At 50.9% G+C, this 14,993-nt stretch overlaps 1 protein-coding gene across 1 annotated transcript in view; it reads right to left on the bottom strand.

The window, feature by feature from the left end:
• The window catches only part of ASTN2 (astrotactin 2), a gene marked incomplete at its 3' end in the record, with an annotated part of 209,886 nt that overhangs the window by 2,625 nt on the left and 192,268 nt on the right, over positions 1-14,993 (bottom strand). Inside the window, 1 exon segment of the mRNA XM_010007953.1 lies at positions 9,461-9,726. Coding sequence (XP_010006255.1) covers positions 9,461-9,726 — 266 coding nt within the window.

Raw genomic sequence — 14,993 nt, 5'->3', positions numbered from 1 at the left:
CAGTGATACTGCCTGGCTACGCCTTAAAGATAAACTGTGCCCTTTGAGGAGGATGGGGATGGCTCCAGAGGCTGCAGCATTTAGCAGAAAACTAGGAAAAACACCATCCCAGGGAGGTTTCTGAAAAGAGGAGGTATAAATAGCTCCTGATGTCAGAGCTCCCATTGTCCCGAGTTTTGTTGCTCTCCCCAAACACTCTGAGTACTTTTAACTAGGCACCTTGAAGTTCATGTCTGAAGCATTTTCTGCTTCCAGGCACGTACAAAATGGGATGGTTGCAGAAGGAAAAAGAAATAATAATAAAAGGAGGAAAAAGCATATGAAAGAGAGAAAATGTGACTATTTTATTGTGTTCTGCAGAATGTCATAGAAGCACTGGGCTGGAAAGGGCATTGCAAAGTAATTGGAGAGCAGGGAAGACAGAGAGGAGTTTACCTGACACATGGATAAATGGGTACAGATACAAGTCTGCAGATATTGGAGGGTCTGTACAGGATAGAAACAGCAAATGATGCATGTGGGTGGGTGGGATAGTGTGTGCTCTAGGAAGCAGGATGAATGCACACATTGTGGATACATCTGTGCACACTCACTGCAGGTGAAGACAGACACTGGGTGATCTCTGGGAGAGCTGCACCATCACACTGACAGAACCACTCCACTGTCACCCCATCTCCAGCCCTGATCATGGCCATTAATTGGCTCTTTCCTGCACATCCCCAAACTAGGGAAGAGATCCCACCTGTCCTATCCATGCCCTTTAGTCAAATCCAATAGTCAATTTTTCCTTTCTATTTTCTTCCAATGGCAAGTGCAATGCTGGATGAGCAATCCCCTCTGCTCTGCCTGCTCAGCCTTGCACATGTTTTAATTAGATCCTGCAGGTACCTGGCTGTCATCTGCCTTGTGTCAACCTTCACCCAAACGAGGTTAGCTAATCAATGTGCCCTTCAATTGCCCTCATTAAAGCAAGCACACCTACGCACACTAACCAGGTTACTGGGAGCAGGACTAACCCCTGGTCCTGGCGCTGCCTCCCTGCCATGGCCAGCAGCCAGCTGAGGGCAGGGCTAGCTGGCCAGGAATTGCCTCCACTCACTTTCCAGCAGGATTCCAAGCCAGTGGGCTCCAGGATTTTCCCATAGGTGCAGGGGAGTGTGTGTCACAGGGTGGGGAAGCAGCAAGAGTGAACTGATGGGGGGAAGTGGGTAAGATTGTGCAGAAAGATGAAACTCCCTGCATGAAGATGTTCTCCATCACTTTTGGAAGCTCTGCACCCTCCATGGGACACCAGCCTGGTCCCTGAGGACATGCAATTCCTCCACAGGAACTCCAGAACAAACTCCAGGACTCTGTAGTCCTCCCAGCCCTGAAGCCAGATGCGGCTTCTGCTGTAGTTCACACTCAGCCCACCCATCCTTTCCCCACCTCCCCCAGCCTGCTGCAGGCTCTGGCTGCAGTGGCAGAGGCTGATCTCAAGCCCTGGCAGAGATTGGTGGTCAAAGTTTCCTTCCCTTGCCAAAGTGATAGATTTAACCAGCTCAGCCCCAAAGGCAGGCTGCAGGCACATGCTCCTCCATAGCTGCCAACCACATGAAAGCCTCTCCTTCCCCTTCTCCTGCTGACAGAATAGCCCAGGAGGCACAGGACTGCTCACACAAACCCAGAGGAACAGCAGCTGCCATCCAAACCAGGAGTCCAACAGCACAGGAAAACCAGGAGCAATGGACAAAGGATGCAGTGAAGGTGCTGAGGTGTCCCATGGGACAGCCAGAGGTAGGAAAGCACAGGAGCCTCCCTGGTCCGTGGTGGCTGAGGACAACCTTTCCCTGCTGCCTTGGAGGGGGCACCTCCACCCCTCCTGTCCTTCCCTGCTGCTGTGCTTGGAAATGTGCAATAAACACTCTCCTCCCTGCCAGCATGTGCAACAGGAAGACCATCTCCAACACAACCACCTCCACATCAGGTGCTTCACCATGGTGGTCATGCCAAGCTGCCAAGCTACTGAGCTGGGAGAACCCAACAGGCTCTGCAAGACTTCCCAGGAACAGCCAGGCCTGCCAGGGAGGGCAGAGTGGCCCCCGAGGTGCTGCCCTACACTTGCCAACCCCTCCCTGGGATCTCAGTGCCCCTCTGTACCCTAAAGCAATTTTATCTTTCATTTAAAAGTATCCAAATTGTATTGTTTCCCTGTGAGTCAGCCCATTTAGTGTATGTCCTTCAGTGCCAGAGGGGAAATTTATGAGATGAGAAACTGGCTCAAAACGTTTATTTTCTAGATGACGAGTCATGCCATTAGATATATAGCATTATGAATCATAGGAACAGCATCTAATTTGCTCTTAAAGGTATAATAGGTCTGACTCCCCACACCCATGCACACACATATATTGGATTGATAGTTCCCCCACAGGATGGCTAGTTCATTTGTTTTGACACTAGCAAGACTTACAGGACCATAAAGTCCCATCTTACCATAAGTTAAGCCTATTCATAAAAAAAAATATTAAGGAAAGGAATGATCAGCTAAGCACATTTATCCTACACTTGATTGCATATGGATCTTTCTCCTGTTGTTATTTGTGCTCAGGGGGAGGCCATTTGGCCCCATTTTATAGCTTAGACACTCTGCAATGGAGTATGGAAGAGCATTTCCTTTGTCCTCTGTTAGACCTGGCTGATGGAGGGAGAAACATTGTTATTTCTGACTACTTTCTGTTGACATCCCCAGAGAGGAAAATTATAGTACATGAATAAGCCTTTCAAGTTGGCATTTGCAGGACTCAGCATGTGCCACAGGGGCTGGTGTTACCAGATGGGATAGTGGAAAAGGCATGTGCTGGGTGCTAATCTGTGAATATCTGGACTTCTCCATGGCTGACAGGGATATGAAAATCTAGGTCAATGTGTTTTTTTAAGTCTAGGTTTCTTTATGGTTGGCATGAACACCTCAGTTTGTGGAAAAATTAAAAAAGGAAATACAGGGAGAGTGAGAAAAAAAGACACAAATGAGCAGGCTGAACAGAGATGGTCTAGAGATAGCAGAGATGATCTAGAAGCTGGGAATTTAGTATATTTTGGGTTTTCCACTGTTTTCGCTGGTCTTTGCTTGCTTTGTGTTCTTCTCAGTGTAGAAGAAAAGTAAGAGTGAAAGCAGGCTGGGTCATGCTACTGGACAGGCTCAGCCCCATGTCCAAGGACACAGCAGCCAAGGGAGATACTCTGGCCCTTCCTGTTTGCAGGCTGGAGATGGTGCCTGCACAGCAGCACCACCTTCCCCCTGTGCAGCCAGGTGCCAGTGGAGGAGGCAAAGGGCTGCAACCCTGCTCTGCTCTCCAGCAAATCCAGTCACCCAGCAATGCCACCCCACACAGTGCCTGGCACAGCAGGGCCACTGACCAGAGCTCTCAGACACTGCCAAGCCCTGGGCAGTCTGTAGATAGCCAGAGCAATAGTGCCTGTTCATCAAGGGAAAGAACATGGGGTGCAGGCTCATGCAGGGATTTTACAGCCTGGATGGGCTGCTGCCATGATGGGAGGGTGGCTGGAGGTTTCCATGCCCTACAGTAACACTCAGTGCTATTCACAGGAGATAAACACTGCTCCTTAGTCTAGACAACACTGGGAGGAGAGGGGGAAAAAAATAGGAGGAGGAAAACTAAGGATTTCCCAAGCCAGAGACTCTTTCCAGGATCATGCAGTTCGCGTCTGAAAGTCTGCTCCAGGTTCACAGCAAAGGAGGATGAAGTTTCCCTACTGCTGTTGGCAGGTGATCTCATCTTGTGCTGCTCACACCCTCCTGCCTCCGGCTGCCTCTCCCCGGGGAGCAGCATCACCAGCACTTCATCCTGGGAAGGCACATCAGCGGTTTAGCTGGAAAGGTCAGGGTGCTGGCAGGGACCCAGGGTGGGCAGCATCCTGGTTCGTGTTATTTATGGGATCCGAGGGAGCAGCAGAGGACACTGCGAGCGCTGGCAGCGGGGGGAAGAAAAGGCTTCGCGCTGCAGAGAGTCCCGGGCTGGGGAGCCGGCTCCGCTTTCACGCCTCGGCAACAAGGCTCCCCCTTGGAGCTCTGGGGGCGGCTACAAGGCAGCTATTCTTCCCCCGGTAACACGAGGAGGATGTGGGCTAGAGCTGCAGCAGGATGCTCCAGCACTCGAGGAGGAGGAGAAGGGTGAATTAACAGATATTAAAACAAAGCGAAAACAAACAAATAATAATAATTAAAAAACCCCGCATATCCCAGACCAAAACAAAAATCCTCACCTCAACGACACAAACGCAGTCCCCATTCGCCCTGGCTCCCTTTCAGCTTTGGCAGTGGAAAAAGAAATCCCTGGGACTGGCTCTCCACACCTTCAGGGGCTGCTCTGGGAAAGCTGCATGTGCACAGGGAGGGTCGTTCTCCTCCAGCAGCTCTGCCCGGTGATGTATGGGGGCCAAAGTGAGCCCATGGCCTCTGGGACGCCTTGCACTCCATCCCCACAGCATCCTGCACACCCTCACCCTCTCCTGCTAGGCCCAGGTGAGCAGATGACACCAGGAGAACTGGCCCCAAAGACACAAGGCAACAGGAAAGGCCCAGGTACCTGCTCTACTGGATGGGATCCAAGCAGTGCAGCCCAACTTCTGAGAAATTAGTCCCAGTTTGACTTCTCCAGTCTCTGTCTCAATTCTCATGCCCCTTCTCAGGCTCACATTTCTCCTAATCTTTCTCAAGCCTAGGACCTATCTCTTCCAGGCACATTTCCTCCCTCCACTTCTGGAAGTTTGCTTCCCTAAGGGCTGAACTGAGATGGACAATGTCTACCCAGTGGAGCCAAGGGCTCCTCTCCCAGGCACAGACATGATTTTTAAGCCAGCCACAGAGCCCAGACATTTCCCAACAAGGCAATCTCCTGCTGCAGGAGCACAAGGTCTCTAGGTACCAGCATCAGGATCCTGGCTTTCTCAGGTGTGCTCTTTTCCATCTACATTTGAGGGCAATGTCAACACCAAAGCAGAGGTCACAGCACTAGTGATATACTTGGATACTTCAGCTTCTTGACTAGGGGCTGAAAAGCCACAATGGTGAGCCCAGTCTGCACAGAGGAGGGTGGGCTCCCCACTGCCCTGACTAGCAGGCAGTGATGGAAGTATGATGGAAAACATGTCACCCCATTGTGGGCCCTTCAGATCATCCATCCTGGTAATTCAGAGTTGGCATGAATGCACAGAAGGGCTCCCAGAACACAGCCAGGGCACAGCTCCATTGTACTGTGCCTTACAAACAGCAAGTACAAGACAACTTGAAGAACTACCAACATAAAACACCAAAACCAGCTACACTTTGCACTTCTGACTGAAATACAGGTGTTAGAGCAAGTGAGCAGCAAGGACAGGGAGATCAGCTGGACACAGGAGGAAAAGCATCACCAGTTTGTGCAGCTCCCTCTGAAACTGTCACCTCTTTGTCATCATCTGTGCACGCAGCTACCCTGCTTTGGGGAATGGAGGACATGAGCTCTACTTTCATCAGTGCATCCTCAGAGTGAGCTGAGAGTGATTTGAAGGATGGAGGACAGGATGAACGAATGAGGAGTTTTCCCCTCTCTTTGTCCCTGCTTGCCTTCTGCTCCATGATAACTCAGCCACCCGCCTGGCCGGGCTCAGGAAATCACTGGAGCTGGCACAGCACTCCCCTGGGACATGAGCATGGGTTGGGGACACTTGCTGCCCTCATCTCCCCGGGTCCTTGCTCCTGCTTGAGGCCACTCTCCACCAGCCTGAGGACACTGAATTTGTCAGCAGTGCCCATGCTCTGCCCAGCAAGGGATGGTCCCTGGGGGCCAGTGGGTGCACACAGGCAAGGGGTGGAAAGGAGCAATGGGGTGTTTTGCTCTGACCTTGAGCTGCCATCCCAGTGGGTGACCCAGCAGGGGCTCTGCAGGTCCCCAGCACTGTGGTCCATGAACACACAGTGAAGCAGCTTCCCAGACCTCACTGAGGGCACTGCTAGGGTCCCAGCCATGTGCCGGGCACCTGCCAAGGGCAATGGGCCCAGTAATATGGGGATGTGTCCCCAGCAAGCACCACATCTCCTGCATACTATGGGCTGGGTCACATGTGCCGTGGCTGCTGGCAAATGCTGAGATTACTCAATTTTCAAATTAAATCAGAGTCCTTGGGGTCTTCTAAAAATCCAAGCTCCACAGCCATTTGTCTCCTTAAATACAAACAACAGGCGTTTGAGTCCCTTTCCCATTAGGAGCCAGATTGATCTCTCCTGCCCCCTTCCCAGAGCCCCCCTCACCACACCACCCTCTAAGCACTTCTGCAGCTGGCTGAGCTGCTCCATGAGAGCAGCTTTGTGTTTGTTTGGGGATTTTTTTGGGGAAAAGGAACAGACCACAAACAGGAGGGACCACACTGCTGAACACGCCTGTACCTTTCCTCCCCTTTGGCTTCCCTCTTCTTTGGTTCCAGGATGTTCACTAGAGGGAAACCAGCCAGGGTCACCATGTCTCTCTTCTCTCCCATCACATGCACTCAACAGCATCCTGCCCTTGAGATGCTGGGGACATTTTGCCAGCAGAAAGCCCCACAGCAGGCAGAAACTCTTTGCTGTTGGGCCTGGCCAGCCACTGACACTGGTGGAGATTTCTTGCACAGTCCTGCAGTGGAGAATCTCCTCCACCTTCATCTGGACACAGGCAACAGAGGAACCACTCTGGTGCTTGCACTGCTGCAGAGCAGAAACAAAGCAGAACAGATGTGGGCAGACACTATTGATCAAAATACGATGCAGATTGCAGAGACATTCAGAGAACTCACTGCCAAGGTCATGGCTTCTTTGTCTCTTTGTATCTTCTGAACTCATGTTGTGAGCATTTAGCCTGAAGAGCAATGGAGCTGCAACAGCAATGGTGCTATAAACCTACTTGGACTAGTTTCATCTCATCAGCTGACCAGGCCTGGTGAAGAGAGGAGTTCAGTACTGCCTCTATTCCAGCAAGCAACCACATCAGCCATGACAGCTATGAAAAGCCATTCAAGAAGCCCTTCAAAAGATGCTTGGACTTTCAAACACATTTCTTTGACCTGGGAAGCTCCTTTCCCAGCACTGCCAAAGCCTCCAGCCAGGCTGCAGCCATTAGCAACTGTGCAAAGTTCTCTGACCAACACTGTTAAACCAGAGGGAGAAACAGAAACACCTCCTAGCAGGGGCTCAATCAGTTTTCATTGCATGCAGGAAGGAAAAGAGGGGCCAGTAATAACCAGCAGTGCCCTGATAACACTGTTCTTCCCCGATGCTGGAAGCAGGAGTGATGCCCAAGCAGGACTGGAGAGACAGACCAAACCTTGCTGATTACAAACAACTAAGGGTTCCCTTAAGCTCACAGCAAAAATGTCTCCAGACAAATGCTCCCTGGGCAGCCAAAGGCACAACCTGACTCCTGGAGCCCTTTAAATTTCAAGGCCTTGCTTCAAAGCAAGATGAAAAGGGCAGTTCCCAATGACAAGGAAATAAAATCTTCCAACTTACGTCACGTGAGCAAAACAATATATTTTCACCTGATCTCCCTCTTGGAAATGGTCAGGTTTAGCTGAAATCAAACTTGCACACATAGAAAAATTGCAAATCAGCCCAAGGCAGACACCCAGCATGGAAACTGAAACCCCAGCACTTAAGAGTCTGGCAAGGTCATCAGCAACTGAGAACATGGCCTTGTACTGTGTGACAGTTGTAGGTTTTTAGAAGTGTATAACCCACTGCAGAGGCAGATGAAAAGACAAACCTTCTAAAAAAACCCCAAACAACTAGGCATACTGAAGTGGGCAAAATGTCTTTACCTGAGTCTTCACTCATCTCTGCTGCTAGGCTCATACAGGAAAACTGTCAGCAAACTTCATAGATATTAAAATTCACCTTATTGATGACCTTGCTTTCTTTCATGTGAACTTATATGCAAAGAGAAAGATCTTAATTTTTTACAATTATTATTTTTTAAATACAATGGAGAACTGGGATCTGTTTGCAGTTCCTATAAGGACAGCATTTGCTGTATTGATTTAGTATCATCCACATGAACAGGGAAAAACAGGCAGGGGAGCACTCTAGGACTTGGCTCAGCCCAGGCTGAGGAGGAGGGGACCTTGCAGCCAGAGCCACAGAGGCAGGGTGGCATTGACAGCTGGGCACTGGGCTGGGAAGGGAAACTGGTGGTGAGCAGGGTCCATGGAGGTATCCCAGATCCTGCTGGGCTCTGCTTGCTTTTGCTGTCACCCCTTCCCTGATGGCTAATCTATGTCTCATACCCCAAAATAAATTCTTCTTGCAGATTGCTGCTGGAAAGCCATCTTTTCTGCCTGAAGAAAATCAGCTTTCCCACTGCCCTCCCTGTACCCATAATGGCTCATCTCAGCACTGCCTTGGACATGCTGATAATGGCAGGTCAGTGTTGAAATGGATGGAGGATGAGAAACTAGCAGGAGAAAAGAAGTTGAGGAAAAAAAGCTGGAAAGAGAAAGGAACTGAGGTATGGAAGTCAGGCACAGCTGCATGGAAGAACCAGGAGGGTTCATAGACAGGAAAGCAGGAACAAAATCAAGAGGTAGGCAAGGATGGACAGTCCCTGTAGGGGACTCAGGTGGCAGGAGAACCACAGGGGCTCTTTTGGCCACGAATCTAGGAAGGGGATGAAGCATTCTTCCTGGTGGTCACACCTCCGTGGGCTGGGATTGCTTCCTGACCTGCAGCCCTCTGCATCCCACCCACAGCTCTGCAGGCTGACTCACTCCAGGCAGCTTAATCAAGTGCAGGCTCAGTGCTAAGCAGGAACTCTGAGCAGGTCTGTGGGGTTAGAAGGCTGCAGAGGGGGCAGGGGGGGCAGTGAACCGGGAAAGTGGGAAATCAATCTCTATGGGATTAACACTGAACTTCTTGCGGGAGGCAGAGAATCCCGGCCCCAGGGAAGGGTGACCTCCAGCTTGGCTGGTCCCTCCTGGAGTAACAGTGACCTCCTGTGGCTGCGGGACTGTCCCGAGGGGCTGGTTATTCCCTCCCTCTGCCCTGCAGCCTTGCAAAGCCACACTGAAGTCTTGCAGGGCTTTGGCCACCCTTCACCAGGACTGAAAGACTGACCTGCTGCCTGGCTCCTGGGACCCCTCTGAGGACACGCCCTGCACGCTGGATCTGCTGCAGGTGGACACCAGGAATGACAGTGTCCCTGGCTCCTCATAGCATTGCCTTTGCTGCACTGAGGGCAGGGAGGCACAGTTCTTCAAGGTGGTGGGCAGCAGGACTCTACCACCTCCAGCACTGAGACCGTCCTAAAGCATCTCCCACCAAACGTGCACACAAAACCACTGCCCTGCTCCAGGGAACCCACCATTTATGCAAAGACTGACAAAGGCAAGCCTGGAAGGTGACCAAAGCAGAATCATAGTGGTGGAGCTGGTCCATTACCAGCTCACTCACCTCCCTGGTATCGTTGTCCTGGATCAGAGCATACAGGGGCACCACTCTGTTGATCTCCAGCAGAACTGGTGTGGGGCTGAGCTGCTCCTTGCCGGGGCGCCGGCACAGGTGACAAGTGGCTGGGCAGCGTCCCTTCTCCTCGCAGTGAATCTCCACACCTGAGATGAGGTGATCATCCGACAGCATCTGTGCTGTCAGCAGGCCTGAGAGGTAGGTGATGAAGGGCATGGATTTCAACTCCTTCTTGTTCCCAAGCTCGGTTGTTTCTGGTTTAGGGAGAGGGAAGAAACCACACAACATTAAGCACATCTCAGCGCAGTCATCTTCCCAAACGCAAACTTTGCTGCAGCCAGGATAAATGCAGCTGCTGAAGGTGTAGGTCAGGTTGGAGCAGGAAACCAGAAAGGTCAAGGTGAGGAGAAAAACAGGACTTGCAGATCACTGCTTGAGCATGGGTAGAAAGTATGAGCATTTCCAGCCAAGCATATCTATAGTGACAGAACACACTGTGGTGTCCTTTTTTCTAACCTGCATATTCACTTTCTGCACTTCCAAAATGGAACAAAGTCACCCAAGTATATCTTTCCTGCCACAGAGAAGACTCTCCAAAAGGACCAGGTCAAAGGGCTGAGTGCCCTCACCCCTACCCTAATGTCAGCCTTCTCCAGTCCCTGAGGTCCTTATCTCTCTCTTTTTGGTGACACATGGCAGTGAGGTGCACCCAAAGGAGGCTTCAAAGAGACAACACTGTGGGATGAAACCCCCTGGCAGAGGGGGTAAGCAGGTATCAGAACAAACTCACTACACAGGGAACAGGTGGAGGCATAACCAAAACCAAGCTGTCAATGCTCTGCTTTCAGGAAACATTCAGGCCTTTGAATCCCCATTGTGAAACTTCCTGGTGGTTTTAACCACAAGGAGATGAACCAGGAGAGCCTTACTTTGTTCTGCCCTGGTCCAAACACTGGCTAAGGACAAGGAAAGCACCACACCCAGGGATACCCTGAGCAAAGGAGATGGGACTCTCATCTTTGTCCTGTTACATGTCTGGGTAAACTCTTTATCTATAGACAGTCCTCTTGGGCTGATCCAAGAAGGAAGGCCCAACCTTCATAGCCTGGGATGGGCCTACAGAAGAAAAGCCTTTCTCCATCCTGTGCCCAAATGAGGCTCCCAACACCACAAGCTGGAAGGCTGCTGCCTCCAGAAACAACTTCCCAGGCCCCAGAAGGAACTGTGGAGGAAAGGATTGTCTCAGTGCCCCCAGCTTGCAGTGACTTGTAGCTGATCTGGCAAGGCACTAGTCAATTAGAAATACAAGTAAACACAGTAATCATTCATCACTCCCAAAGCCCTTCAGGCTAGGGACAGCCTTTCCCTGCTGTCTGGCTGTCAGGGAACACTTCTGTGCACAGGATCAAAGCTGTCATGGGGAGAATGAGTAAATTCCAACCAACTTGTCTTTCAGTAGGATAAAAAGGGGGCAGTTGCTAGGATAAATTAAAACATGTCTGTGAGGAGATGTCTCAATGTCTAGAGAGACACTAGTGTACACAGACATAGAATACGAGAGTTGGAACTGGTTCTCAGAGAGATTATTTTCTGGAAGAGCAGCTCCAGGCAACTTCAAGCCTCCCAAGGAAAAGCCATAAAGCCATGATAAACTGAGTGGCTCAGAAAGAGCAAAGCTACAAGGAGATACCATGAGCCTCTGCTCACTTCTGAGCAAGAGTAACGTTTTTTTAACATCACTACTAAATTACATTTAGAAGAGGAAGAAGATGACAATGACACTTTTGGGCTGCAAAGCTTCTTCACCACAGCTCAGGCAGATTTCAGCAATGCTCCATGGGGAAGGAATTTTTGGAGCCATGCTTTAAGAGAGAACATTAACACAGAGCTGAAGAGAAAGTGGAATAATTTATCTCATTCTTGGTAATAGGCTATCAAACCTTCCTTCCTGAATTATTTGCTTTATAGCTAAGAATTATAGACACTAACATTAAATGTCTGGATGTGTCCTTAACACAGGCTGTGGCTTAGCCTAAGCTTAGCTAAGGTTTGTTTTGGAGATGTGGACCACAACTATAAGCCTTTCTGAAAGGACTGGTATGAGAGCAAAGGTTTGTCCTGAAGGAAACTGAGATGGAGCAAAGCCATTTCAGGAGCAGCAATCATCAAATGGAGCTGTGCAGGGGAAAGTGTAGAGGTCTGCATATAAGGTGAAGTGGAACATGGTGTGAGTAGTGCAGCTCCCCTTCCATAGCAGCCATGCACTCAGCAACAGAAGATGAACATGGAACCTGGTGACTCATGGTAGACTTGTCAGCAGAGCAGACTTCATAGTTAGGGTGGAAATAGCTGTTTGCATTTAATCCTCTTTATAACAGTTGAAGGCCCAGTCACTTTGGGGAAAAGGATTGCTTTGCAGACTGGCTTCCAGGGGATGTAAGGGGTTATTGTAGTTGAACTTATTGGTTCAACATACTGGCAAGGGGTTCCTGATGTTCCCAAGGCTCTGGGTACAATTCCAAAGGAGGAAAATGAAGTAGGAGCATGGCTCAGCAGATAGAGACAGGCTTCACTGCCAAATTGCCATCTCTCATCGAGATGAGCACTTGGAAGTCATCAGCACTGGAGAGCAATTCCTGGTAGCTTTTGTGGAACAAGCTTTAGGGGCTTAAGTACAGTCCTAACAAAACAGCCACCCAGTTTATGCTATTAAAACCTGCATGAGGGTGAGAGCTGCACACGTGGCTTGTGAGCCAGACCCTCCAGAGCTGGGGAGTGGCAGTGAGGAGGAACTGCTCTTCCTCATCTGCTGGCTCAAGGGGTGGAAAGCACCAGATCCAGGTGCCTCATCCCTAGAAAGCTGGCTATTTCCTTGATGGAGACTGTGCTTCCTTCTCTTCCCACCCACATCAACCCCAATTCCCAGCACCTTACAGAGGAGTTATTCAGATCTAGGAGGTGTTTTCCCCTAAAACATACTCCTTTACTTCTGGACCTGCCCTTGCAATTGTAGCTGAGGGAGAAGGGATCAGGGTCCCTCTGTATCCCTTTCTCCTACTTCTGCAATGAGTTTTGGTTGCTGGCTCAGCTACCTGCATGCAAGGAGGGAGCTTGGGAGCCAACCTGCTCTCCCCATGGCAAACCTGATAATAAACTGGAGAAACCCCAAGTATTTCTGGAGGCTCAGTCTGGTTTTTATTACCTAGTTGCTGTACAGCATTCGTCAGTGTTGAGGCCCAGCTGACTGGCTTCCTATTGAATGAAAATGCAGGGAGCCCAACCTTATTCCTAATGAAGTCAAAGGAAGTTTCTGCTGTTGAACTGGAGAGAATCAGAACCAGACCCTGTGATGTACCATTGCAGTACCATCTCCAGCTGCCAGCAAAGCCAACAAAAATGCTCCAGTTGTCTCGACTGCAAGCTGTGTCCAGTCCAGAATAAGTAAACTGAGCTTTAGCATCCAGATCCACATTGCATGAGCCCCATGCAGAAGTGGAGAACACCCCAGGGGACTCAGATTGTTTTTGCAAAGCCTCTGCTTCGCTCCTAGGGAAGGGCTTTGCAGGTGAGCACTGTTAGAGTGTTCCAAAGGTCCTGCTCTGGCAGGAGGATGAAGCTTGGCTGCAGGGGCTGCAGGACAGCAGCAGGACACGGGGATTTCTTATCAGCCCTTGCATCTGAACATGCTTTCACTAACACTGCTGGGGACTCAGTTGAATCCTGGCAACATCTGTTTGGAAGCGCAGCGCCGCGGATGTGGTTACACGCATCCCAGCAACTTGTGGGAGTTATTAGCTTGTTTGTTTGCCTGAAATATGTATTTTAAAAAAACAAAACAAAACAAACAACGCACAAACAAAAAACAAACCCAAAAAACCAACAACACAGCAAAACAAAGAAACTAACAGCCTTCCACCAAGCGTCAGGCCTTGCGTAAGAAAGGGAGGATGAGCAGCACAGGGTGTACAGAGGTACTGCTTGCCTCTGGGGATGTGAGCACTGTCTCTGTGTTCCACCAGGATTTAATAACCTCACAACATGAGGTGACTGCCTGCACACTGCGCAGGGGTCCCTGCTCGGATGCAGCAGTTGCAGATGTGGGAAAACATTTCCAGCGTTACCAGCAGCACCTCCTAGTGCTTGGACAAGAGAGAAGCAGGATAACACCACTACTATAACAATAACAAAAGCATCATCCTTAATTCTTTTGTGTTGGAGTGCTGTTTTGCCTTGAGAGCTCCCAGGAGATGATCGGTTTGCTAGTGGTCCAGCATTTTATAGACTGCCTCTTCCAAAAGATCCCAAGTCATTCCAAAAGTGGGAATAACTCCATTCACCACAAGAATGCAGTCACATCAGGGGTAGGATGTGGTAGCTCTTCAACAGCAGAAAAGCTTGGAACAAGGAGAGGTGAAGGCTCTTCAGCCAAAGGCATGGAGGGAACATCAGGAACAGACCTAGGTAGAGATTCCTCCAAGCTCAACAGGTTAACCCTACTGACAGGCCTGATTTTGGACCTGGGTTTTACTTTCACACCTGGTGCCACCCCAGGGCAGCAGGGATTTATGGCCCACACACATCCACTGGCACAGGCTGCCCACTTATTACCTGGTGAAATAACACTCCCTTTGCTGGCAAATCCATCGAAAGGGACTTAGAAAGAAAATCAATAGATGTGTTTGCCTGGGAATTTCTCTTGCAGTGAGACACTGTCAGTCTGGTACCCACCAGGTCTGTAAAGAGCCCAGCCAGATTTAATGCTGCCCACTGCTAGCAATGGGCAAACACTGCTCAGGGCTGGCAGGATGGCATGGGGACAATGTCCAGGGGAGCCAGCAGTGCTCCTCTGTCACAAGAATGCCTGTGAGCAAGAAGGTTGATGCCAGCCCCTCTCGCTGCCTGGGAAATGCTGTACCTGTGCTAAACTCTCCTGCAGCATCCCTGGGGCTCACATGTGGGCTGGGGCAAGGGGGAGCTCAGGCAAGAACCTGTCCTTTGGGGAATGCAGCTGTCCCACGGCGTGGCACCCTCTGAGGGAAGCCTGGGTGCAGCCAGGAGCAGCCTGTCCCGGGGGATGCAGCACTGCGGGCCCGGAGTGTGCCCTGCAGCCTGCAGGCCAGCGTGGGTGTGTGCCCGTGGGACAGCTCTGCTGGGACCCCTGGGGTGGGACAGCTCTGCTGGGACCCCCGGGGTGGGACAGCTCTGCTGGGACCTCTGGGGTGGGACAGCTCTGCTGGGACCCCCGGGGCAGCCGGTGGGGTGGCGTTGGGTCCTGTCACAGTGCTGGGGTCTGTCACAGCCCGGGTCCTGTCCCGGCTCAGCACTGTCCCGGCTCAGCACTGTCCCGGCTCAGCACTGTCCCGGCTCAGCACTGTCCCGGCTCAGCACTGTCCCGGCTCAGCACTGTCCCGGCTCAGCACTGTCCCGGCTCAGCACTGTCCCGGCTCAGCACTGTCCCGGCTCAGCACTGTCCCGGCTCCGCACTGTCCCGGGTCCGCACTGTCCCCGGTCCGGACCGTCC

The sequence above is a fragment of the Chaetura pelagica genome, unplaced genomic scaffold (genome assembly GCF_000747805.2).
Source record: "Chaetura pelagica isolate M959 unplaced genomic scaffold, ChaPel_1.0 scaffold361, whole genome shotgun sequence".
Classification (NCBI taxonomy): Eukaryota; Metazoa; Chordata; class Aves; order Apodiformes; family Apodidae; genus Chaetura; species Chaetura pelagica.
This window is presented reverse-complemented; position numbering and strand designations above follow the sequence as displayed.